This window comes from Rhamphochromis sp. 'chilingali', assembly GCF_963969265.1.
Source record: "Rhamphochromis sp. 'chilingali' genome assembly, chromosome: 22".
In the NCBI taxonomy this organism is placed as follows: domain Eukaryota; kingdom Metazoa; phylum Chordata; class Actinopteri; order Cichliformes; family Cichlidae; genus Rhamphochromis; species Rhamphochromis sp. 'chilingali'.
This window is the reverse complement of record NC_137950.1, coordinates 30408280-30430597: the sequence shown is the minus strand read 5'-3', so window position 1 is coordinate 30430597 and position 22318 is coordinate 30408280. Positions and strand designations below refer to the sequence as shown.

The 22318-nt window shown below is 48.3% G+C and overlaps 2 protein-coding genes across 10 annotated transcripts; one reads left to right on the top strand and one right to left on the bottom strand.

The window, feature by feature from the left end:
* Positions 1-87: 87 nt before the first annotated feature.
* stambpl1 (STAM binding protein-like 1) lies at positions 88-8819 on the top strand. Of its 7 annotated transcripts, none has more exons than XM_080872029.1 (12): positions 88-521; positions 1890-2021; positions 2901-3118; positions 3196-3274; positions 5006-5101; positions 5333-5551; positions 6017-6167; positions 6291-6415; positions 6501-6638; positions 8070-8182; positions 8271-8370; positions 8472-8819. In XM_080872029.1, the coding sequence occupies exons 2-12, from the start codon at positions 1992-1994 to the stop codon at positions 8529-8531; spliced, it is 1329 nt and encodes a 442-aa protein (XP_080728155.1). In that variant the 5' UTR covers positions 88-521; positions 1890-1991; the 3' UTR covers positions 8532-8819. The 7 variants fall into 7 exon arrangements, with proteins under 7 accessions (XP_080728155.1, XP_080728159.1, XP_080728158.1 ...); XM_080872033.1 differs by lacking the exon at positions 88-521 and adding an exon at positions 955-1717 and having other exon boundaries at positions 8276-8370; XM_080872032.1 differs by lacking the exon at positions 88-521 and adding an exon at positions 1064-1331.
* A 3575-nt stretch (positions 8820-12394) lies between these two features.
* acta2 (actin alpha 2, smooth muscle) lies at positions 12395-18355 on the bottom strand. 3 transcript variants are annotated; one of them, XM_080872044.1, is made up of 9 exons: positions 18254-18355; positions 16023-16202; positions 15644-15772; positions 15431-15541; positions 14423-14507; positions 13929-14090; positions 13654-13845; positions 13190-13371; positions 12395-13115 (listed from the first exon to the last, which is right to left on the bottom strand). In XM_080872044.1, the coding sequence occupies exons 2-9, from the start codon at positions 16149-16151 to the stop codon at positions 12972-12974; spliced, it is 1134 nt and encodes a 377-aa protein (XP_080728170.1). In that variant the 5' UTR covers positions 16152-16202; positions 18254-18355; the 3' UTR covers positions 12395-12971. The 3 variants fall into 3 exon arrangements, with proteins under 3 accessions (XP_080728170.1, XP_080728171.1, XP_080728172.1); XM_080872045.1 differs by having other exon boundaries at positions 18210-18350; XM_080872046.1 differs by having other exon boundaries at positions 18214-18266.
* Between the last annotated feature and the right edge of the window lie 3963 nt (positions 18356-22318).

Here is a 22318-nt window from a genome sequence, read left to right as displayed (position 1 = left end):
TCGAGCTTTAAAGCAGCTCTGCTCAGAAACATTTGAAACGGTGTCCTTTATTCTGAAAGAGTCTCACCTGCTGTGCTGAAGGTGTTTCGGATGGTTTCTGTTGCTGAGGCCCCGGATGTTCTGTGATGGATGTCTGTCACAACCAATCTGTTCGCGTCATTATTATTGATGACATCATTTGATTATGTTTGCCGGGTCTCTGTCTGAGTGAGACCTCTCGCTGTTCTCCTGCTCTCTGTGGGGGCTTTCTGCGCATGTGCACAGAGGTCACACCCGCCGCGGTGACACCGTAAAGTGCGAGTGAGTCATCTCGATCTCAGAGACGATCTCTGCGGCTACCATCTCCGCGGGTAGTTGGTGTGGAGCGGCGGCATCCTCCGGAGCTTTCATCCGTTTCTCACATCTGTCCCGCAGCTGGACCGGTCCGCACCGCCCTGGATCCGGTTCATCCTCCGCCGCCGGGCTCCATGTGTGATCGCGGGATGCAGCCGGACTGCGGGCTGAACGCCGACACCGAGCCGGTAAATCAATCATTTTCTTTATCGAGCTGATCAGGACCTGTAGACGTCATCATCAGGTGAAAGCAGCTGTTTCCAGATGTTTTCATGCTAAAGTTAAAACAGGGCTGTCTATTGGTTCCCCAGCAGCTCATTTTTAAACCAATCACTAATCAGTGAACCTGCTGATCAGCCTTTGGTTTATCGATAAATCTTGTAATGACATGTTGAAGCCTTCAAACTTTAGTTTGAAAGTCTGTGACGTAGCAGATAAAGACTGTCAACTTTTATTTTGAAAATAGAGACTCAATGAACCCAAAACAAAGAAATAAAAGTTTAATTTTTAATTTCAGTCACTGAGCTTTTTTAAAACAAGCTTTTATTTTGAAAAATAAATCAATTAATTGATCTGCTAATTGAGGTGTGTCCAGCTGTGACATCACAGCAGCCTGAAAGCAAACCTGTGTTTAGGTTTACATCTAGATTTAAGGCGCTCACAGACATGTCCACCTTAAATCACATGTTTCAGGGGACTCCATGCAGGTGTTTAAAGGTGAACACCTGCATGGCATCATCATCATCGTCGTTGCTGTCAGGTTACCTCAGGTCGTCTGCAGGTGTCGATGTGTCGCCGCTGGCTCGTCAGCACCTGAACGATCTGAATGAGGCCGAGCTGGTTCAACTCGTCACACCTGCGTTACAAGCACTGAGTTCTGATTGGCTGACGGAAACGACGCCGACAGGTCTGATGTGTATCAGCTGATGTGAGCGGAGTCAGGAGCAGTTCAGTTTGATCCTCAGACACAGAGACGAGTTTAACTGGCCCAGGTGGAGGTGAGTCCCTCGTAACCTGCGACAGGCTCTCTATACCTGCCCATGAGGATCCCCTGGATCAGGGCCTCCTCTCCTCCAGGTGTTCACCTGCTGCAGGTGAGCCTCCAGAACTGATCCAGGACTGCCGTCAGACCAATATGGAGGACTTTGAGCTTCTGCTGAGCGTAATGGTAGGATGGACAGTTGGTGGGGCTGGAGTCTCACCTGTGAATGGTTATAAATGAAAATCGGGGCGAGTTTGTTCTTTCGAAGCACTTCCAGCCAGGTGCAACTGTTGCCACGGTGACAGTGGCGTGATCAGAGCTGTTTGTTTGGACACAGAAGCTTGTGAGGAGTGGGAGCTCGCCTTGTCTTCATCGGTTTAAGAGCGGCTGAGTCACCTCATGGTTAGTCGCTGGTTGCCACGGTAACTGTGGACCAAGCTGAAGGACAGGCAGGCATGATGATGATGATGATGGTGATGAGGGGCTGATGGGAAATAAAACAGCTTTAAAGGAACATTCCCCCCATATGTGGCGTTTCAAAGCTGCTCATCTTGTTTTTCTGTCTCCCCCGCAGTGAAGCATCATGGGAGGTGGCAGATGGACGAGCCGGCCGTGGGCCGACCAGTGACACGCACACGCTGAGACACACACACACACACACACACACACACACACAATGGAACAAGGCTTCAGCTTAAACACATTGGTAAGTACTGAGTGTGTGTGTGTGTGTGTGTGTGTTTTACTGATGCTGTGGGGACCCACACGTGTTCTTGTTACTCACAATGTGGGGACAGAAAAACACGCATCATAACAGCTTTACAACACAACAGTGACACGACTGCCAGCACGCGCTGAGGTCTACAACGACTGCATCATTTTACCTGGATGCTGAAAATCACGTCTCTTACTTTATTTTTGTCATTTAATTATTTAACTAAAAATGAAATAAAATGAAACGAGTGTGATTAAAAAAGTGAAAGAAAAAAAAGAGTTGTAATAAAATAAAATTACATATAAAATCAGAATCAGATTAGAATAAAATTAGAAGTAAAAGACAAAATGCTTCCTGATCAGTAAGAACAAAGTTTTATATAAAACATCAGATCAAAGGTGAGACAGAGTGGGGTTGTTTCTGTGTCGGCTCGGTGCACAGAGGTCTTCTTATTCTCGGCGCTCCGACTGGCGCCGTCATCTTAATGAGCTGAGCAACAAACGCTGCATTCAGGCTCCCAGCGGGGACGGGAAATCTCAGTTTCCTGCCTGAAAAACACATCAGCTCAGCTGTGACGCCATTCAGAGTTTTTAATGTCGGCTCCTTTAATGAGTTTCGTGTCCTTAAGCTCGTCACCTGCTATTAAACAGAACACACTTTTAAAATCTTTCACTGAGATATTTTATTTTACTTAGTGGTCAAGCCGTAGAGAAAGCCTCCTCAAACCCGGGTCTCTGAGGGACACGGGTCTCTGAAGGGTCGTTCTGAGCATCGATGACCGTTCCAAACTGAAATCATTGGTGCTCATGTTGATGTTTTTAGAGGCTGCTGCCATCTTTGCTCTTCTCTGACAAACACTTTCTTCCACAGAAGAAGCTGGCAGCAGAGCCCGACTACACAGACGTGTCGCTGACGGCGGCGGAACGCGTCCGAGCGCTGGGGAAGATGGGATGCTGCGTGGAGATCAACGAGGACATCGCGCCCAGACGCTACTTCCGCTCGGGCGTGGAGATGGAGCGCATGGCGGCGGTTTACCTGGAGGAGGGCAGCCTGGAGAACGCCTACGTCCTCTACACCAAGTTTATCACGTGAGGCTTAGTGGCGTTGGGGGCAGGGCTGCTTGGTGTTTCGCACAGCATGTGATGTGACGGCCGCTGTCTTTCAGTCTATTTGTAGAGAAGCTGCCCGCTCACAGAGACTACCAGCAGTGCACTGCCATCCCCGAGAAACACTTCATCATGAAGGTAACAATCGTTATGAACTTCCTGTTTTATTTTGAAGACGCTCACCTGCCTGCTCTTGAGCCACTTCTACTTCCTGTCTTTGTTTGTTTCCCCACCAGCTGCAGACAATCACCCAATCAGCCTGTGTGTTATCACTCCCAGCTTCCTGTTGCTCAGGTTGTTGCTCGCTGTGCTGCAGCTTTCCCCTCACCTCCTCCTGTAAGTGTTTTAGGTCGCTCCAGCTAGCAGCTGTTAGCTTCCTTTGGCCTCTGATGGCTCCAGGTAGCTCCAGCTACATCCAGCTAGCTCCTGCTGCCATGCTGGTTTAAAATCTGGCTCGATGGTTGTAACTCATCATTTGAGATGTGGTGGTTTGTCCTCAGATGTCGGTAGATATTCTCCAGGCTGCTTGTTGTTAGCAGTTTGTGGACAACACAGTGGCAGTTAGCTTCTGTTAGCGCTATGATGCTCGTCTTTCTCAGAGCAGCCTTCAGTCTGTCGCTCTTGTCTGAGTTGTTTTCCACGCTAGCAAATCTCCAGATCTGTGGGCCTGTTTCTTGTTGGTACTTAACAACCTTTGGTGCATCGATTCTGCCCATGAAGAGGCTTCAGCTGAGGCTTCAGGCCAGACTAACCATGCACTGTTTATTTTTTTAATCTTGGGATGTGGTGGAGTTTTAAAAAGTCAGGCTCAGAGTTGAACCAGGCTTAAACGCTGTGCACTGCTGACACAGATCTGGCTCATACATCGAGTCTGTGGTTTGTTAGCAGGATGATGGAGATGTCACTCCACATGTTTAACACATGAACAAGTTTCCAGATCTCCTGCTCGATTTGTGCTCGGGGATGTTTCGACTGAGATCCTGTTGGCTGAAGCTGGTGGGCGGGGTGTTAGTGTTCAGGTGAGAGTGTCTGGTGGGTTGGAGCTGAGACAGATACTTGTTCGTTAATCAGCTGGCTTAAAAGTGCCGTGTTAGTCGCTGCGAGCAGGCTCGCCGCCGTCGTGTAGAAACATCTGTCCTGATGCTGAGCTCACGCTTTCACGGCTGCGTCAGAAAAGTCACGACCGTTTTTATCATGGTAGAAACACGAAAGTTTTCATCCCTGGAAGATTCTAGAAAACTGATCGTGCAGCAGAAACATCAGGAAACATCTGGAACTCGTGCAGTTGCCACAGCTGGAGCTTAAAGAGCAGAAACATAACAGCTGGATTTCTCTGAACTTTAAAAGTTGAATTTCTGGGTATCGGTCTGTGAGATGGCGGGCGAGGGCGACCATTTCCGCCCGTCTCGTCGTATTTGTTCCTTCCTGTTTTTGTTTTGAGCGCGTGTGTCAGCGTTTCCTTGGTTTATTCTTAAATGTGATGTTTCTAAGTAGGCGACACAATGGTGGCTGACGTAGTTAAACTCGTTCATCGGTGTAAAGTTGGCTCGGCTGGTGGAAGACGTTTTTATAAGTGGTCGCTGGACGTCGCTGGAAACGTGTCCAGTCCTTAAACCAGACTTCAAATCTTTGTCTTGTTGTTGTGGCTGTGAAGGACTGCCTCCATCTGGCCCCTCCCCCTCATCACGCCAGCCCTACATCATGAATCCTCCTGAGTCCAGGTGGACCCAGAGTGACCTCTGTAAAGTCACACTCGTACATTTATGCTGTTTTTGGTGCTCCAGCTGCGGTTCCTCAGGTGTTCCTGCTGCAGAACCACACCTGGTTCTGGTCCTGGTGTCTTTGCTGTGACCTGTTCTGTCTATGCAGAAACTTCAGGAGGTGGCGTTTCCCCGTAAAGACGAGCTGAAGAAGCGCCTGGAGGAGAAATACAGCAGGGAACACAGCGAATACCTCAGAGCCCAGGTGAGTGAGTTTTCACAGTATTGATAATTGATCAGAGGAGCGCTCGGTATGGGAACGATCCAGGGGAACGGCCTCTGCGCGGTGAGTCCATCCCACCTGTCTTTCAGGTGAAGGTTAGGGTGTGACACGCCTGTCAGAGGTGACCTCCTACAGTGATGTTCAGACTAGTAGTCGTTTATTTTAGGTGAACTCGCCGCAGCCACCTGTACGAGCTCATCTTTGTTTCCTCAGAGCCAGGCGGCGGTCGTGGTGCACGGGTGTGGCCAGCAGCTGCAGCAGCTGTCCCTATTGGACGAGGACAGGAGAAGGTTCCTGCTGCTGGAGGAGGAGAGGCAGCGCGTCGCCGCTCTGCGACGCATGCAGATTGAATCGGAACAGTTTCGCTACTTCGAGGACCAGCTGAGACGCCAGGAGCTGGCCAATAAGAGAGGAGTGGAGGCGGAGCAAAAGGTAGCGTATTCTTCATAGTACAGGCTTAAGGAATTTCTCGCTGGCTTAATCTTCTCGACGCGGAAGCTGCGTCGATGTTTTGTTTCATACTGCAGTGCCTTTGGCAGCAGGACAACCTTCATGTACGGACCTGCCTCGTCCACAGGGAGCAACACTAGCTAACGTTAGCCAGCATTAGCTTACAAAGAGAGTCCAGTAAATGACCGGCTCAACACAAACTAACACTCGTGTCTCATTTTGACGTTAGAACTAGCTAAAGCTAACCAGCTAGCTGGTGTTAGCAGGGAAGCTAAGGTCGACCAGCTTTACACTCAGGATTAAACTCTAACCTGACTCTGAGCTAACGTTAGCCTGCCTACTAACAGATTAGCTTGTGAAGTACTGGTGTACTGTAATACTGGCTCAGACTACCGAGTACTGTGAGTACTGTGTAGTTTGACTGTGTCTTTCATGTTTGTGTTGCAGGTTCAGACCAAAGTGCCTGAGGTGACAGACGGCTCCCGTCTGTCCCAGCAGCCAATCAAAAACAGCATACGATCCCTGGGGGCAGACCCTAACAGAAACAGACTGCCTGCCCCTGTGAGCCAACCCGCCGCCACGCTGGCTGGAGTACAGAGTCAGTACACAGTCACTCCGTTTACCTGCGTTTACTGCGTACCTGTCGTATGCGGTGCAAAAGGTTCAATCAGACCTCCACACAGACGTTACGCCCTCTTAAACCAGGTGTGTTTGTGTACAGGTGAGAGGGTGGAGGGCCTGAGGCGAGTCCTGATTCCCAAAGGGCTGACTCAGAGTTTCCTCTCGCTGGCCCGGTCAAACACGGCCAGAGGAATCGAGACCTGCGGCGTCCTCTGCGGACAGCTGGTGAGCGAAACGCACGTCCTGTCCCGCCCTCACCCATTTTCAGTCATATACCACCAGCCAAGCCCCGCCTCTCTCTCATTCTCAGACGCACAACGAGTTCACGCTGACTCACGTCGTAGTCCCCAAACAGACCGCCGGCCCGGATTTCTGCGACATGGAGAACGTGGAGGAGCTGTTCAGCTTCCAGGATGAGCATCACCTGCTGACGCTGGGCTGGATCCACGTAAGCATGCAAGCTGGGGGGAGGGGCTTGGAGGAGGTCCTGGAGCTCCATGATTGGCTCTTGTAGAGATGCAGTTAACCTTCTTCGTAGCAACAGCAGTTTGTGAGAACAGAAACAGTGCGACACTAAAATAAACTGTAAGGTTACCCGTCTGGTTAATGTCCTCACAAATGCCTCACTCGGGGCCTCTTTTGGTGAGTGGTTTGGTATCAAGTCCCCACAAGTGCTGTAAGCGAGCACACGTTCCTGAGAAAACCAGCGTTTCTCCTTCATTTACATGATCATATATCACCATGGAAACGGTGCCTGCGGTCGAGCAACAGATGAGCAGAGCGAGGGAGAGGTCTCACTCTGCACTCTCTCACCCTCCACGCGTCACTTCAGTCTAGGGCTGTCACGATTACGTCGACTATCAAAATCGTCGACGGCTGATTTAATAGTCGACGCGTCGTTTGAAGCTTTGTAAGATCCCAAAAGACGCAGGAATAAGTAGCAGGATTTAAGAGTGTAATAACGGACTGAAACAGAAGATGGCAGCACTGCATGTACAAGGATGCCAGCTGCCGTTAAACCCCGAAGAAGAAGAAGAAGCTGTGTCCCAGAATTCATAGCGCGGCCCAGCTCAGTTTCCAACAATGGCGGCAGCTAGTTAGTTTTAATGTTACTCTTATTATTCTTTCTGGGTCACAAAATAAACGTTTAACATATTTTCAGGTAAGAATGTAGCTGTGTAAACCTCAAATATCTGCTCAGTTTATCAAGACACCACATATTTTCAAAAGCGCTCCGACGTTTTCGGAGACGTCTGTTACCCACTAGCTCGTTAGCTAGCCGGGGGCTAGGCTAACTAGCGCCGTGAGAACACCGGACTCCCGGCAAATTGTTTTCAAACCCACCGCAGTCTTTCGCTACTCAGGTTAAATATATATGAGTCACTTAGATAACTTAAAAATGTTGTTGTTTGGCTTTTTTTTTTAGTATTTTATTTGTTCCTGAGTAAATCAGTTTGGCTGAGATTAAAGTTTTTACACAGCTGAATAAACGTCAAGCAGACAGCTGATTATCAGAAGTGTGAGATGCTGGAGAATATACTCCGGTGTCCTGTTATATTTTAGATAGCAAGGAGTTTATTAAACTTCACCGAAACAATCTGCAAATTTCATTAAAATTTAACAAACTATCATCTTGTCTTTATTTTTAGTTAGCACAGACCTTAAACACTTAAAGCTGTAAGCTAATGATAGTTATATAAGAGCAGATGCTGCTGGTGCAATAAGCTGTAGTTTTACGTCCAGTGGATGATGATCTGATTAGTCGACTAATCGCATAAATAATCGGTGACTAGTCGACTATCAAAATAATCGTTTGTGGCAGCCCTACTTCAGTCAGGGTTGTAGTTCAGTGTGTGTGACCTCTGACCTCTGTGTTCAGACTCATCCCACTCAGACGGCCTTCCTGTCCAGCGTCGACCTCCACACTCACTGCTCATATCAACTGATGCTGCCGGAAGCCGTCGCCATCGTCTGCGCGCCAAAACACAACGAGTAAGTCTGTCACTGGAGCACGCATGTATGCCGATTTCCCACGAGGCCTTTCAGCCCGCTAATGTCGCTCCGCCTGTCTCCCCCCCAGCACAGGTGTGTTCAGGCTGACCAACCTGGGGATGTCCGAAGTTTCTGCCTGCAAGCTGAAAGGTTTCCATCCTCACTCCAAGGAGCCGCCGCTCTTCACGGTGAGACCCTTGCCGAGGTCGACCTCATCGTCAGGATACCGCGTCCTGTGTTCAGCCCCGACTCTGAATCACCTGTAACCCGTCCTCTTTTGTCCCCTCAGGTGTGCAGACACGTCGTGTTCAGGGACTTGCGGCTTAACCTGCTGGACTTAAGGGTTTAGACAGGAAGCACTGGCAGGCTTTTATTCTGAAGAGGAAACTGTGAACGCACGTTGTGATGTCAAATTTACAGGAAACTTTTAACACTTTTAATTTTTGGTGTTTTTGTTGTTGTTTGTTTTTTTGCTGCTGAGCCACTGCAGATGGGGGGGTGATCTCAGGCCAGTGAGCTGCTCTGATTGGGCAGTTAATAAAAAGCTTACTGAGACCTAACCTCAGCTGATGCTGCCGTCACAGCAGCGCTGTGAAAATGGCGTCTGCAGAGACCCAGATTGTGCCAAGTTCCAGCGTGGGCCGTTTGAGACGCAGTTTGATGTTTTTAAATGAAAGATGGACTGGGAGCAGACGTGAGCGAGTGCCTCGCCTGGAAAACGTGAACGTTGAAGCGTTGGCGCTCTCAAGGACGAAGTCTCTCCACGCTTCACTCAGACTAAAAATGACCTTTAACCGCCACAGCTTAGTTTCAGTGCTGAAATCCTGCTGCCATCTCTGACCCTGAATGCCTCGCGCGTCCACCTCTGAGCTTAAAGACAGGAAATCCTGATGTGGATTTCAGAATAAAACCTGAAGCTGCGCTGTCACCTGTGCAGTGTTTGCCCCGAGTCCTTCCTGTCAGGCCGCACCCGTCCTGCTGGGCCGCTGATCGCAGCGCTAAGGCGCCCCCGGTAGTCACCTGATATCCACCAAGCTTGGCTGTGACCTTACTTCCTGTTAGGCAGCTTCCCTGACACTCTGATTGGCTGTGGCGGTTCAGTCTTGTGAGGTTTGGTCAGAGGTGAAAGTCATTCTTTGAGCTCTTCGCTGCTGCAGATGTGAAACTGTGAGGAGACTCTTAACACTCTGTCATTTTAGGCGAGACCGTTCACGCCATAAGCTACTCTGACCTTTGACCTCGAGTGGGGTGCCATGTAAGGGGTGGCAGACAGCAGGGGGCGCTGCAGGCTCACCGGTGTGTGTCGTGTAACGCTGGCTGGCGTGGCGCTCACAGCGGGCCCTTTTAAACTTCTTGCAGATGAAATTATTTTCTGATGTTTCTCTCGTGGTGCGTTCAAAGCGCCCCGCAGCTGGAGGACTTCTCAGTGTGTGCGCCAGCAGATGTTTTCTTGTTGAGCTGTTGTGTGACTGTTTTTTGCTGATGACGTTTTGACAAACTGTGACCTGACTGCTGTTTTTAACTTTTTGGTAATAAAACACTCTGCTGCTCTAGCACCTGTATGTGTCTGTTTTTTTTGATTAAAAGTGTCTGAAACTGATCGCTCCACCCACCCACTCTGATCGCTCCACCCACCCACTCTGATCGCTCCACCCACTCAAACCCAGACTGCTCAGATCTTTAACTTCTCACACAAACTTGCTTTGAGAGGAAAAAGAAAGACGCAGTACCATCTTCAGGCTGACGCTTCACTTTGTTTGGAGGATTTCTGCACTCTAACTGCGGCTCTGTGGGACAGAAACTAAACGGTGGCGATGGTTGGAGCCCTCCTGCTACGAAGTATTCGAGCATTTGGTGTGTGACTGAGGGGTGTGATGGCAGCAACCTGACACTAATACTCAAAGACACGAGCCCGTTTGTGAGCAGCGTCGGTTGCACTTGTTTAAAAACACTGTTCTTAGCGCTGCAGCAGCGAGTACAGACGCTCTCGTACAAACTCATCTCCCTCTGCAGGACCTGTGGAAGTCCTGCAGAGGGAGATGAGTTTGTACGAGAGCGTCTGTGTTAGGATCATCATCATTTGGTGATTCTGTTCTCAGACATGGTTAATGGACTGATTCTTATATAGCGCTTTTCTACTCTCCCGGAGTACTCAAAGCGCTCTATACAACATGCCTCATTCACACCCACTCATATACACGAGTGCAACCTAACCTGTATTCGCACGCATTCACACTCCGATGAACCTGGAGGGCAAGGCTACTTGGCATGCAGACTGGGGAAGCCAAGGATCGAACCACCGACCTTCCGATCAGCTGATCTGCTCTACCATCTGAGCCACAGCCGCCCCGACATGTGAAGCTAGAGACACCGGCAACCATGGTCAACTGTCTTCCAGGGGCCAGAGCTAAAACAATGTGGGACTCTGTAGTTTTCTCTGGTCCCCTCCCCAATCAGACCAGCAGTGACATGTTTAGCCGCATGTTCTCCTTAAACTGCTGGCTGTCTGAGTGGTGTCCCAGAAATGATGTGGGCTTCATAGATAACTGGCAAACCTTCTGGAGGAAACCTGGTCTTGTTAGGAGTCAAGTCATCTTTATTTATACAGCACATTTAAAAGACATCAAGTGTCGGCCAAAGTGCTGAACTGAGGGATAAATGGTAAATGGTAAATGGCCTGTATTTATATAGCGCTTTTCTAGTCCCTAAGGACCCCAAAGCGCTTTACATATCCAGTCATCCACCCATTCACGCACACATTCACACACATTATATCAGAGATGATATAATAAAAGAATTAAAGTAGAAAGAAAACATTTTAAAAAGGAATTGTAAGACACGTAAGAGTATATAGCATATAATGTACATGCAAATATGCACATACATATACAAAACTGTACACATTCACACACAAGCACACATATGTGAACATAACGTATATACACATGCAACATCATCCAATAAAATGAGAGACCAAATAGACAGAATAAAAAAGATATCAAAGAGATCCGAAAGCCTTGGAAAATAAGTAGGTCTTGAGATTCGATTTAAAGACTTCCAAGGATGAAGAGGATTTTATGAAGGGGGAAGACTATTCCAGAGTCTCGGGGTGGCAATGGAGAAAGCCCTGTCACCTCTAGATTTGAGCTGGGAGCGTGGAACGGATAAAACCATCTGACTGGAGGAGCGCAGAGATCGAGTGGGTCGGTGCAGGCTAAGATCTGAAATGTAACCTGGAGCCAAACCATGGAGAGCTTTAAAAAGAAATAGTAAAACCTTAAAATCGATTCTATGTTTAAGTGGTAGCCAATGTAGAGATGCGAGTACCGGGGTAACATTCTCTCTCTTTCTAGTGCCCGTCAGGAGCCTTGCGGCTGCATTTTGAACAAGTTGCAGGCGTGACAGGCTCGAGTGACAGATGCCTAAATAGAGAGAGTTACAATAGTCAAGACGTGACGATATGAAAGCATGGATAACAGTTTCCAGGTCTTTAGATGACAGGATATTTTTTAGTTTAGAAACGCTCCTGAGTTGGAAAAAACTGCCACGAACGACTGGATTTATTTGCTTGTCCAGCTTGAGAGTGGAATCAAAAATGAAACCAAGATTTTTTACACGGGGATGTACATGAGCTGATAATGGGCCCAAATTGTTTCTTTTGAGACTAATAGAGTCTTGCTTACCGAAGATTATAATGTCGGAGCTGAATGAGGTCTCGTCTCTTCAGTGGGTCTCAGGCTCCGCCCACCCTGGTTGCACTCTAGGATGAACACCTGTCTCGGGTGGGTCTGCAGGAAGGGGTTATGCAGTCTGCTGGTCGTTAATGTTTACACTAATAAAGCTTTTTTGTTCATGCCTGTCGCGTCCGGAACTGTAGAAATCACAATTATTGTCTGAAGGCCGATAAAAATGCCCAACTGATTTTATTTTGCCAAACGGATCATTACGGCTTTGCCACACTGGTCCACTTGATTTATCTTTATTATTTAATAAAGCTGTATTGAAATGTTTAAGTCTTTACTGTCAGCAGCTGCAGTTCCAGCACGGACCACCAGGTGGTAGTACATCCCCCAGGACTTGTTCCCACTGCTGAGTTCAGTAAAGTTCACTTATTTTCAGTTTTACTGTTTATCTGCTTCACTCTTAATCAGCTTTGGTTGCTATGACAACAAAGTTCAGCTCAGGTGAAATAAAAGAGCGACGCCGTTCAGGTATGAGAGCGCTTTATTGTCTTCCTGGGTTCATTCAACCGCCACTTCCACGTTCACATCACCACCTTGTCAAATGTTACTAATACAGATAGCACCACGAGGTCACACCTACCCACAGGTCAACAGCAGTGACATCATCATACACCGTGTGACATCATCAGAGCGCCGCGTGAATGTGATCGATAGAAGACGACACCAGCGGGCAACATTCAAGCTTTATTCATCAAAAATAAAAACGCACTTTCTGACAGGAAACAGCACCAACATGGAGCTCAGAGGGGGCGGGGCCACAGGTGGAATGTGGGGTGGTGGGGTTGCAGAGGGCAAGCGGCACATTCACAGTTTGAAGGTGAGCAGAGAGGGAGGATGTTTGACTTTCTGGAAGTTCTTCAAAAACAAACATGACATCACTTTCTGTCCTCTGAAGTTAACGCTGTTGAGCGCTCTGACTTCCTGTCGTCCCTGCGGGCCTGATTTCTGTGTCTGATCTGGGGTCTGTTAGCGGGTGCTCAGTGCAGGCTAAAATAACGTTGTGCTAAAGGCGAAGGGGGCGGGGCTTGAAGGCCCGGGCGCAGCCTTTAGAAGCACTTGCGGTGGACAATGGAGGGTCCGGCCTCGTCGTACTCCTGCTTGCTGATCCACATCTGCTGGAAGGTGGAGAGCGAGGCCAGGATGGAACCGCCGATCCACACCGAGTACTTCCTCTCCGGGGGAGCGATGATCTGAGAGAGGGGTCAAAAGTTAACAAATTTTCTGCTGAATGTGAGTGAGCCTCAGTGAGGTCGTCAAGCCTCACCTTGATCTTCATGGTGCTGGGGGCCAGAGCGGTGATCTCCTTCTGCATGCGGTCTGCGATTCCCGGGTACATGGTGGTTCCCCCAGACAGCACGTTGTTGGCGTACAGGTCTTTACGGATGTCGATGTCACACTTCATGATGCTGTTGTAGGTGGTCTCGTGGATACCGGCCGACTCCATACCTGCAGGAGGACCGAGGACCAGATGCTGGGTTAGAGAGGTTCAATCAGCCATCAGTGTTACAAAAGACGGAGCGAACAGTCGAATCTGAGCTTTTCTCGATCATCAGCATTGGAGAATCTGCTGATTGTCTTTGTTTTTTGGGTCTGAAGATGTTCGGACACATCAGATCAAGTATTCAGGAGTGCAAACTCAACAGATTAATAAAACAAAAAAAGTGTTTTATTAAGTAGCAGAGTTCTACTCTAACCAGGTACAGGGACAGACAGGCAGGAGGCACCGACCGATGAAGGAGGGCTGGAATAGCGTCTCAGGGCAGCGGAACCTCTCATTGCCAATGGTGATGACCTGCCCGTCAGGAAGCTCGTAGCTCTTCTCCAGCGAGGACGAGGTGGCGGCTGTCCCCATCTCATTCTCAAAGTCCAGAGCCACGTAGCACAGCTTTTCCTTGATGTCCCGCACGATCTCTCTCTCCGCTGCAGGCACACAGACAGACAGACCGGGTCAGAAACATCATCACAGGTGACTCTGACATTACCTGGAAGTGGGCGTGACCTACCGGTGGTGACAAAGCTGTAGCCTCGCTCGGTCAGGATCTTCATGAGGTAGTCGGTGAGGTCGCGGCCCGCCAGGTCCAACCTCATGATGGCATGAGGTAGGGCGTAGCCCTCATAGATCGGCACATTGTGGGTGACGCCATCACCTGAGTCCAGGACGATACCTTGAGGGTAGAGAAACAGGACAACTTTGATTAATAACCTTTAACTTTAACCTTTAAACCCACAGTTTTCAATCCGTCACCGTGACAACAAATATAATTAGAAACAGTGCAGCCATTCTCGCTGCTATGCAGATTCAGATCAAACTGAGGTTATTGTACTTGGCCCTGAAAATCATAGAAATATGGTATCTAACCAGATTCTTACTCTGGATGGCATTAAGTTGGCCTCCAGTAACACTGTGAGGAACCTTGGAGTCATTTTTGACCAGGAGTAAAGCACCAAAACTAAGATGAGATTGTGATTAAGGAGAAAGTAGGAGGTGTGGTCCAACCTGTGGTACGTCCTGAGGCGTACAGTGATAGGACGGCCTGGATGGCCACATACATGGCAGGAACGTTGAAGGTCTCGAACATGATCTGAAAACAAAAAAATCGTGAAAATATTTAGTGTTAACCATCAATCTGTGTTCCTCCAGGAACAGACAGAAGAATCCAAAACCTGCAGTTCCTTTAGCATCCAGCAGAGGTAGCAGTGCGTCAGCCCCCCACAGACTTCCACGTTGAAACTTTACACCAAAAATAAACATTTTTAAAGCCTGATGCACAAACTGTTTGGTCTCTGTAGATAATTTGCCCTTCTTAACATCTGTTTTTAAATCATATTAAGTTTGCATTATTAGGGGCGTGGTTACTTTGGCTGACAGGTGGATAGTGACACAGGTGGCTGTAGCTGCTAGCTGCCTGCTAGGCTTTGCCTCAGCTAATTGGAGTCCATGAACTGGGCCTCTGGACCCAGTGTTGTGCTGGTGGAGCTTTTTGGAGCATTTTAAATGATGTAATGTGACCAGTAACATGGCTGCTGTAAGGTCACTGTGCTAACAGATAATCCCAGGAGGCTTAGATCCAGTTTGCTGAGTGTATGTTACTGATTAGCAGGTATCTGCGTGATAAACCTGTACAGTGTGTGGATACAGACTGATAGCCAAGAAAACTAGCATTAGCTTATAACTTTCAGCATTCCACCCGCTGACCAAATATGTTCACTTCCTGAAGCAAAAACCCACTACGGCAGTACCCATAAACTTAAGATTTAAAATCTGACTTTGAAAAAATTAATGGGTGATGTCATGATGTCCATTTTTTATCTACAGTCTGTGGGATACCTGCTTCATCTTGTTGTTTGTTGTACTGTAGTGTACTTTCATACTGCAATACATTATATATATATATATATATATATATATATATATATATATATATATATATATATATATATATATATTATCAGTACATGTAGAGCACTATGCTATAGTACTGCATTACTGTGGTACATGTAGTACCTGTGTCATCTTCTCCCTGTTAGCTTTGGGGTTGAGTGGCGCCTCAGTCAGCAGGGTGGGATGTTCCTCTGGAGCCACTCGCAGCTCGTTGTAGAACGAGTGGTGCCAGATCTGACCAATCAGAGAGCAGAGCAGCAGTCACACAGGTGTGTGTGTGTGTGTGTGTTTGCGCGCGTCCATGTGTGTGTGTGTGTGTGCGTGTGTGAGACACACCTTCTCCATGTCGTCCCAGTTAGTGATGATGCCGTGTTCGATGGGGTACTTCAGGGTCAGGATTCCTCTCTTACTCTGAGCCTCGTCACCCACGTAGCTGTCCTTCTGCCCCATGCCCACCATCACTCCCTGCACCACACAGAGCACGCTCAGTTTACTGTCTGGTACTCACCTGTGCCCACTAACCTCGCTGTCCCCTGATTCTTCAATAATATATTACTGTCATAATCCCGACATTTGTAACTGGATGTGCGTGTGTATGTGTGTGTCCCTGTGTATCTGTATATGCATGTGTGTGTGTCTGTTTCTGTGTGTGTGTGTTTGTTTCTGTGCATTTGTATGCATATGTCCCTGTGTGTGTGTGTGTGTGTGTTTGTACCTGGTGCCGAGGCCGGCCCACGATGGAGGGAAAGACGGCTCTGGGAGCGTCGTCTCCGGCAAATCCGGCTTTGCAGAGACCGGATCCGTTATCGCAGACCAGAGCGGTGCTCTCCTCGTCATCACACATGACTGCAGGGGGCGCTGTAGACGAGCAACGACACTACGACACCGAGTCACACTGCAGGCAGAAGAAGACGCAGGTTCAATTACTTATCATCGACAGGCGTGTGTGAGCGCTCGCCACTCAAACCATCCACATGTGTCACATCCCAACATTATTCTGTTTGAGCCCTCAGCGCCGCGGCGGCCTGTGAGGGCTCACGGCTCTGACGGAGATCCAACCACTCGACATTTTTGTTCATTTGTGCTTTTGGAGACAGTTTAAAGCTTCAGCAGGAAGTGAGCAGGGAAAGGCAACTTCGACACATCGCATTGAAGGTCACACCGAGCTGGGCTGAAGGTCCCTGCAGTACCGCACTCCACCACAAGATGGCGCAGTGAGCTGACATGACCTTCAGCAGGTAAGAAGACGCTCCTGTTGAAGCAGTGAGGTTAAAATGGATCGTCCGCACAGAGGGAAACCTGCCCGAGGACCTCACATCATCCAGCTGCAGCACCCCCCCAAACATGAGGCACTCTGGGAAAACTTCCTAATTAGGACATGAAGCAGAGTCCTGCCTGTGTTTGGTATGCTCGCTCGCCCTCTCTCCCTCCCTGTGCTCTCTCTGCCTCCCTCCCCTCCCCATGTGTCCCTCATCGTCTCCTCGCCTCCTCACCTCACATCTGTCCATATTTAGTCATGAATCTGGGAATCGAATATTTCTGATTTTCCCTCCAGCAGAGCTCATGGGCTCAGTTTGCCCTCAGTCCTGCCTGCCAGCTTCGCTCGACATCTGTGGCATAAACTCCAAACTAAACCTGCAGCATCAGCTGATTTCATCTAACTGTCATCCAGATGTTTAATGCAGAGGCGAGCACAGCTGCATGAAACACAAACCTTTCAAATTTACCTTTTAAACCATGAAACATTTTTTCTGCAGATTTCAAACTGGCTGTGAGCAGCAGGGGGCGCTGCTGCACCGCCCTGACAGGTTTTACAGCTACAACTACATGTGTGTGTTTCACGTCTTTCCCTTTCTTCAATTTGTAGAAAAAGTTTTAAGGAAAAAAAATCTGCTTTGATCTTTAGCTAAAATCATAAAAACTGTTTTCACGTCTCTGTGCTGCCGCAGGTGTGCTGTAAACACACGAGGCCGTGTGTGTTCAAACTTTAAACACACACGGCTGAGAGGCAAAAGTAAAGACATCACTCGTCCTCACACGAGGCTACGGAGGCCTGTTTGTGCCAAAAAACTAAATTCAGAAATGATATGGAAAACACAGACACACTCCCCATACCTGTGTTCAAGTACAAGTTAATATTTGATTTTCTTTTTGTATTTAATCAATATTTCAGTTTTTAAATATATATTTTTCAGCCTACATTTGATTTTTTTTCTTTATGTTCTTCAAATTTCTCTGGGACATCAGATGCTTCAGAAGCATGAGAAATGTTTCATGTATTTTTAGTTTTCACCAATTTCACTCTGTGGGGGGAGTCACTGCCCCCTGCTGGCTGGAATGGTCCACAGGTTTCTCTTATTCATTTAAAGCTGATCGGAGAGCTTTGCAGAGCTCAATGAGGATTTAATCTGATCAATGTTCAATTAAAGTTTCAGTTTGAACCAAACTTCAGTCAGAAAAAGTCCAATTTTAAACACACGAGAAACACCAAAGTTTCAACGACCTGAAACATGGAAAAACACGCGAGGAGCAACAGGAGGAGGAGAGAGGAGGTGAAAGGTGCCACTTTCTCACTGTTCACTACAACCATGAGGAGCACAGCAGAGAAGGACACAGAGGAGGTGGAGGAGAGGCTTAATGAACGGAGAGGAGGTGAAAAAGGTTCCATAGCTTTTACACAGTTTTACATGAGAAAGAGCAGAAAGGAGGAGAGCGAGGAGGTGCTGGAGGAGGTGAGCTGTGAGAAGAAACTGGGAGGTGATGGAGGAGGTGAAATCATGGAACTGTAGAGAAAATAAAAGAGGTAGACGAGGCGAAGTAAAGACAGAGAAGGAGCTGCAACATTTTTAAAGTGTCAGAGCAGAGGAGCAGAGAGGAGGAACGGCAGCTTCATCACACTTACGCACAGGCAGCCAGGTGAGGAAGAAGAGGTGGTGGAGGTCTTACCGTGGTGGTGCAGGGCCTGCTGGGATGTGGGGGCGGGGGCAGGACAGAAGTGAGAGTATGCAGAGCTGCGACTGAGTTTATCAAGCCTCCACCTCCTCCATCCATCCCTCCATCCCAAACAAGGCTCTGAGCCCCCTCCCGTCTCCTCTCTCCCCCCGCGCCTCCCCCACTCTCCCCTGCTTCAGTCCTTATAGGGCAGGCCTCGAGGGAAGCAGCCAATCACACGGCTGGTGGTGCCCCCGGACTTTCTCCCATCATTCACTGCATTCCTCAGAGAGAGAGGAGCGCCGAGGGCTCCTGGAGATCACACGGCCAGTGTAATCAGGTTACACAGCCAGAGTAATCAGATTACACAGCCAGAGTAATCAGATTACACAGCCAGAGTAATCAGATTACTCAGTGAAAGTCCTACTTTCACTGTGATTGGGGTTGAAGAGCAACTCCTCTGGCAGTTACAATGATGAATGAATGAAACGTGCATCGCCCCCTGCAGGCTGCTGGCGGTATGCCTCATAAGCCCTGCCCCCTCCACGTTAACAGCTGGGATATAAACCAAAATTAAAATAATAATTAACCCTTTAAAGCCGGTCAGAGCGGGCATGCTCCGTTTTGCGTAACTATTTTTAAATCCCGGTAGCTCTGCAACCACGTAAGCTAGCGCAATAATTTTTTTTGCATATGAAACCGGAGGAGTTGTACTTACATCTGATGCCATCAGCTTGTCCTCGGTCACGGTTTCCTTCCACATAAAGCTTTGCAAAAACTGCATAAAAAGCACTTGCAGGAACTACAACATAATATTCCAGAAACAGCTTTGCCGATCTGATCAGCTGTTCGTAACACTTCCTACGTCCATCAACATGAACTATCGCATATCCGCCATGACCTGTCCGAAACTGGAAGTGACATCATTTTCGCGGAAATGTAGTTTTTTACCATCAGGGCCTCATGAGCCTATACTGGTGTTTTTAAAAGTTATCTTTGACTTTATGACTTTGTGTCGTTTCTGGGATGCTGAGGACTCATATTGCACTGCTGGAAATAGTTAATTTTGATGCATATGCTGCTTTTTTGCAAATTTGCAGTATAATATTTATTTTCGTTTTTCCTGCAGTGTATAGAAATTGGATTTCAAATAGAATAGAATTTCAAAAATAAAACTATGAAGACACTCAAAATAAATTTCCTGTGGTGGGAAACTATTTTGTGCAACTTTTTTGTATTTACAGTTTTGAGGGATAAGCCTCTTAAATTTCTCTAACTAGAAATATATGTTAAAAAACAAAAACGATTTTCAATTTTTTTGTACTTTATTGCACTTTTTTGCAATTTATGTAATTTCTATGCACTTAATGCATGCATATTATTAAAATCTGGGCTGTAATGGTTGTATTGATGTATAGCAACTTGAAATGCTCCCAAAAATGGCTCCACAGCATGTAAAAATATAATATAAGCTCTGGCGGACTTGGTTCTCTGGTAGGTCTTAAAGGGTTAAATAATAAATAATTTCTGCCAGATAAGGCTGAAGCATTTTCTTTTTCATGACTTCAGTTTGCATTATTAGGGGCGTGGCCTGTCCGACTGAAGGGTGGATGCTAGACCACGCAGGTCCATGCACACCTGCAGAGAAGAGGCAAGACCTGTGTTTGAGCGATGGCCGAGCGCAGCGGTCACCTGGATTGTGATGCGCCGGAGTTGATTGGCAGCACGCCGTACTCACAGTGAGCTCTGTTACTGCGAGTCCTGCGTTCAGGTGGGCCTCGGCACCTGCAAGCCGCTGTGCAACCCGCCTTGTCCTCAGTGTTTCTTCTCTCCTTTTAATATTGAGCTGAGCGACGCAGACATATTGATGGTACTTGATGTTTGATGTGGCGGACTGGTGACTGCGTGTTTGTTCCAGCTGTTCCAGCTATTCAGCCACATGTCTCCAGGGTGTTCCTGGGCCTCTGAGTGGATGGACCAGGGTCGTGCTGTAAAGGTCAGACGCTGTTTGCTGACAGTGTCTCACACCTCAGCCCTCCCCGACACCCTGCTTGTCCTCACCCTCCGTCTCCAAGGAAACTCGACACGGTGGGCACGCGTTTCTGTTAGCGCTGCAACAGACTTCAGCTCAAACTACATGTGACCCCGTTGAGACCCAGTCCTGGTCCTGGTCCTGGTTCAGCAGGTGCTGAAGTGCAGCTGTGTTTACTGTCAGCAGCTGGTCTTTAAAGAGACCGAGGGAATGACCTCCTTTCAGCTGCTGACACACACACACACACACACACACACACACACACACACACACACACACACACACACACACACACACACACACAGCAGTCTGAAGTGTATTTCTATTAGTTTCTACTTTTATAGAGTGATGTGTGTTTCTGTGCACTGTGGTCGTGGTCCTCGGGGTTCCTGTCTGAAGGATTCAGGATCTCTCGGCATGCTCGGACTCCAGCTGACTCTCAGATGAACTTTGACCCCTCCCCTGGCCTGTTTCCATTCTCAGCTGTGCTGCTGCCAACAGATTTACATTCTCGGTGAGCTGAGCGCAAACACAAACGACTCTGAGGGTGTGACTGATGCACGACGGCTCAGGGAGGGCCTCAGAGGCGACACCTGGAAAGGTACATCAGACTTCAAAACAGAGCCGAGTGCTGGGGGCCAAAGGTCACTCTAAAACTGTAAACAGTGACACGGTTGGCCCTGGATACTGAGCGCCTCCTTTTTGAAGAGCTGAACCTTTCTCTGATGCGCGTCACTCTTCATCTCCAGGTACTTTCTCCTCACCGCCATACTGTCCATGTAACCCCCCCCCCCTTTCACTGGCGCTCGCAGCTCCTCATATGGCTGTGTATCGTGTTCATTCATACACAGACTGTACACGCCTCAGCAGCACGCCAAGGAGGTGACATCATCTGTTTACGCTACAGCGCGTCCTGAATGCAGCACGCACTCCACTTGTCTTCAACGTGGGACCCTGAGTCCAGCATTCCCAGCATTAAAGCTCCTTTGGCTGGATGCTGAACCATAAATTTCCCCCACTGCAGTGTGAGAGTGTGAAACTGTGCATGCAGATGATAATCAACGTGTGGAAATATAAGAAGTAAACGTCCCTCTGATTTCTGTTCAATATCAGCTCTGACTCAGACGTCATCAGCTCCTCACGTCACTGTCCGCCTTTAAACTGTCTCTGCAGTCATGCTGAGGAGCTGTCAGCTGCTCGTCCAGCTCAGCAGCAGCTGACAGACCCACACACTGAGCTCCTGCTGTGAGGCTCTCGTACCAACACGTCCCAGAAGGCTGCGCTACAGAATAAAAGCCAGCCCTTGTTTATATACAGTCTGTGTATTTGATCCTCTGTTTGCAGTTGTCTCTCTCTCTCTGTGCATGCTTTAAGTCTCTTTCTGGGGTATTTAGCAGGTGACCTCTGACCTCTGACCTCTGCTCGGTGGAGCTAAAGAGGAGGAAATGCTGTGGTGATGCATGAAGCAGTGAAGGATGTGTTGGATGAACGCTGCACAGCTAAACAAGGACAGCAGCGGGATGCCACCGCCACACCCACTGTGCTTCCTCCCTTTACACGAGGAGGAGGAGGAGGAGGGCTGGGGCCAAGTCTCCTTTATTTACTGACCTCCTTCCTTATTTGGAGCCACAGACAGACACTTCCCCTGGTGTCTGTGGTTTTAGGTTGAATTTCTCCTCATTTTTTCCCCTGGCCTTTCTGTTCCTGAGGAGTTGTAAGGAGGGCGGAGCCTCTGTTGTAGGAAGTTTTGATTTGGTCGTAGTAAAGTTTCCTTTTAAGGAGAAGCAGAGACCCGGACACATTCCTCCCTCTGCCCGGCGCCTCGTCTCCAAACACTACGATACCCATCAGCCTCAGCAACCGTCTCCATGGAGAAGAGGCTCGTTACCAAGAATGATGAACTGCTCAGGATTCACACAGGAGGTCACCTGTTCAGTGCTCAGTGTCAGTGATGTATTTCCTGATGAACCCTCGACTCGCTCGAATCTCTCAGCCAATAGGAGAGCTTCTTTGCTCCAAACTACAACCGATCAGTGACCTAACTCCAC